Genomic DNA, 2236 nt, shown 5'->3' on the forward strand with positions numbered 1-2236 from the left:
TACACGATGGCGTGGTTCGTACGGGACATGCGTCTCATCTTTCTCAACCACAAAAATTTTTACAAGGTAAAGGGCATGTCCCACGTCCTTCTCACGTCCTCTCCACTTGCCTCTAATTTGGGGGACAACAGAACTTTGCAAGAATTGTACCAATCCCTTTTTGAAGAGGGCTCAGGAAGACGAGGATTACAGAAGAAAACCTTCCACATTCCGGGGCCGGATGTCAAAACGAGTGGCAAGCAAGACAGGGAAGGATGCTGGAAACAGTGCCTGGAACAAAACCCATCCTCAGTCCCAGATAGGCAGGCTGCACCTGCTGAGGACAGTCAATTTTGTCTGGCTTCCTCATTCAAACGGAGAGAAAGGACAGTTTATGCTTCTGTTGTTCTTCATGCCTCAGAAATACAGATATAACTGAATTAATTTTTAAAAGTGAAATGAATTAAACTTCCAGGATGCTCATGCTTGGACTTTGTTACACCTAAATATCCCAGTAGAGTCAAACGTCACCCAGAACTGCCTGCAGGCTGTGTTGGCTTCATCCTTTCTTGGTAGAGAGAGACAACTCTCAGCTAGTTTGCTGTCCAAGACATTCTTAACATTAGACTCTTGAGTATATCCTGGTTTTGACTCTCCCTCGTACAGACATTTCTTAGGAGGTGTCTAAGGAAGGTTTTCATCTTCGCCCAGCTCTGCCCCTCCCTCCATGCCACAAGTCCACATGTTCACGAGCCACAAATTGTGTCCACACATAGAGCTGGGGTACAGGGCACAGTTGATTCAGGGAGCCTCTCAATGCCTGGCACAGTCTTAGTCTTGGCCAATAGGAGGGTCATCCTTCCTTCAAAGAGTGGGCTTTCAAGAGATCATTTTCCTTTATCTACTTCACATCAAGCTCTCAAAACCAGCTCTTCAGTACAGACCACCTGTCAGATCCCAGCTAACAACCAGGCAGAACGTCATTCATTCTGATGTAGCAGCTGCATCTCCCCACCTCCTCTGCCTGAAGGCTGAGGAAGCACAGCATTCAGCAGAGGGGCGTGTGGGACTCCTAAGAAATACAGGTGATTTAATGGTCCTAATCTTTTTTTTTTTTAGACATCTGTGTGTTTCTTTTTTTTCTCTTTCAGGCTTCCAACCTCAGTCAGGTAGGACTGGATTTAGAAGCAAATTTCGAAAAAGATCTCAACGAGTTGCTCATTTTTAATGAAGCCAATGAGAACAGTTTCCAGTCTCTTCCTTGACCCCATTCTGGAAGGATGGAGGCACCCCAGCTTCAGGATACAGACGATGTGAGGCCAGTGGTCCTTAGATGGTCAGTGAGTCTGGGATGTGACTAGCTGTCCTCTGGACTCGAATCCAGGCCCCTCATCGCATCGTCATATCCTCCACCTCCCGCGATTATTTCTCTACAGCTAGAAAATTATACCGCGCACCAAAAAAAATTGAATACTTCTTTAATACCATAAATTCCCATTACAGTTCACATTTTCTATTTCTCATAAATCTTTTTACAGTAGATCTGTTTGTATCAGGATCCAGACAAATCCCACACACTGCATTTGGCTAATCTGTCTCTTAAGTCTTTTTTAATCTATACATCTGCCCCCTTTTGTTCTTGACATTATTCACTGGAGAACCTGGGCTTTTCAGCATGTTTCTCTCCTCCCTGCTTGTTTTGTGCGTGTGTGTGTGTGTGTGTGTGTGTGTGTGTGTTGTTTGTTTTTTGTTGTTTGTGGGTTTTGTTTGTTTGTTTGTTTTTTGATTCAGGTATGTTGGTTTGGTTTTTTGGCAAGTGGACGTCAGAGGTGAAGCTCTGCATTCCTTTACGATGTTAAGATCTCTCAGCAGGTTCAAGTGTTATCAGCCTGACCCATTTATTATATATCTTCCTTTCACTTAATGATTTTAGCAGCCACTGATGCTCATTACCTAAATCCATTATTTCCCTAGGAATTGTGAAATGATAATTCTATTATCCCTTCTATATTTATTAGTCAGAATTTTTCTGCAAAGAGCTTCCCCTCAACAATATTTGGTTAGCTTGAAATACAATTTGTGCAGGCAAGGCAGGATACATGCTGAATTCTTTATTTAAAGTGTTCAAAATAACGAATTGGTTCCCTAATAGCTTCTAAAAGTAACCAGGGAAGTTTCATTTTTTTCTTTAAAGTATCCTGAACACACGGATTTAAATATATTTAATGTGTTCCAAAACATTGCAGCTAATATTTTT

At 42.3% G+C, this 2236-nt stretch overlaps 1 protein-coding gene across 1 annotated transcript in view; it reads left to right on the top strand.

Annotated features, from left to right (window-relative positions):
* SP110 (SP110 nuclear body protein) overlaps positions 1-1486 on the top strand; it is a 38896-nt gene extending 37410 nt beyond the window's left edge. Inside the window, exon 23 of the mRNA XM_023532934.1 lies at positions 1131-1486. Within this exon, the coding sequence (XP_023388702.1) occupies positions 1131-1244 (114 nt within the window). The 3' untranslated portion in view covers positions 1245-1486. The remainder of the gene's footprint in view (positions 1-1130) is intronic.
* The last annotated feature ends 750 nt before the right edge of the window (positions 1487-2236 follow it).

This window comes from Pteropus vampyrus, unplaced genomic scaffold (assembly GCF_000151845.1).
Source record: "Pteropus vampyrus isolate Shadow unplaced genomic scaffold, Pvam_2.0 Scaffold93, whole genome shotgun sequence".
Classification (NCBI taxonomy): Eukaryota; Metazoa; Chordata; class Mammalia; order Chiroptera; family Pteropodidae; genus Pteropus; species Pteropus vampyrus.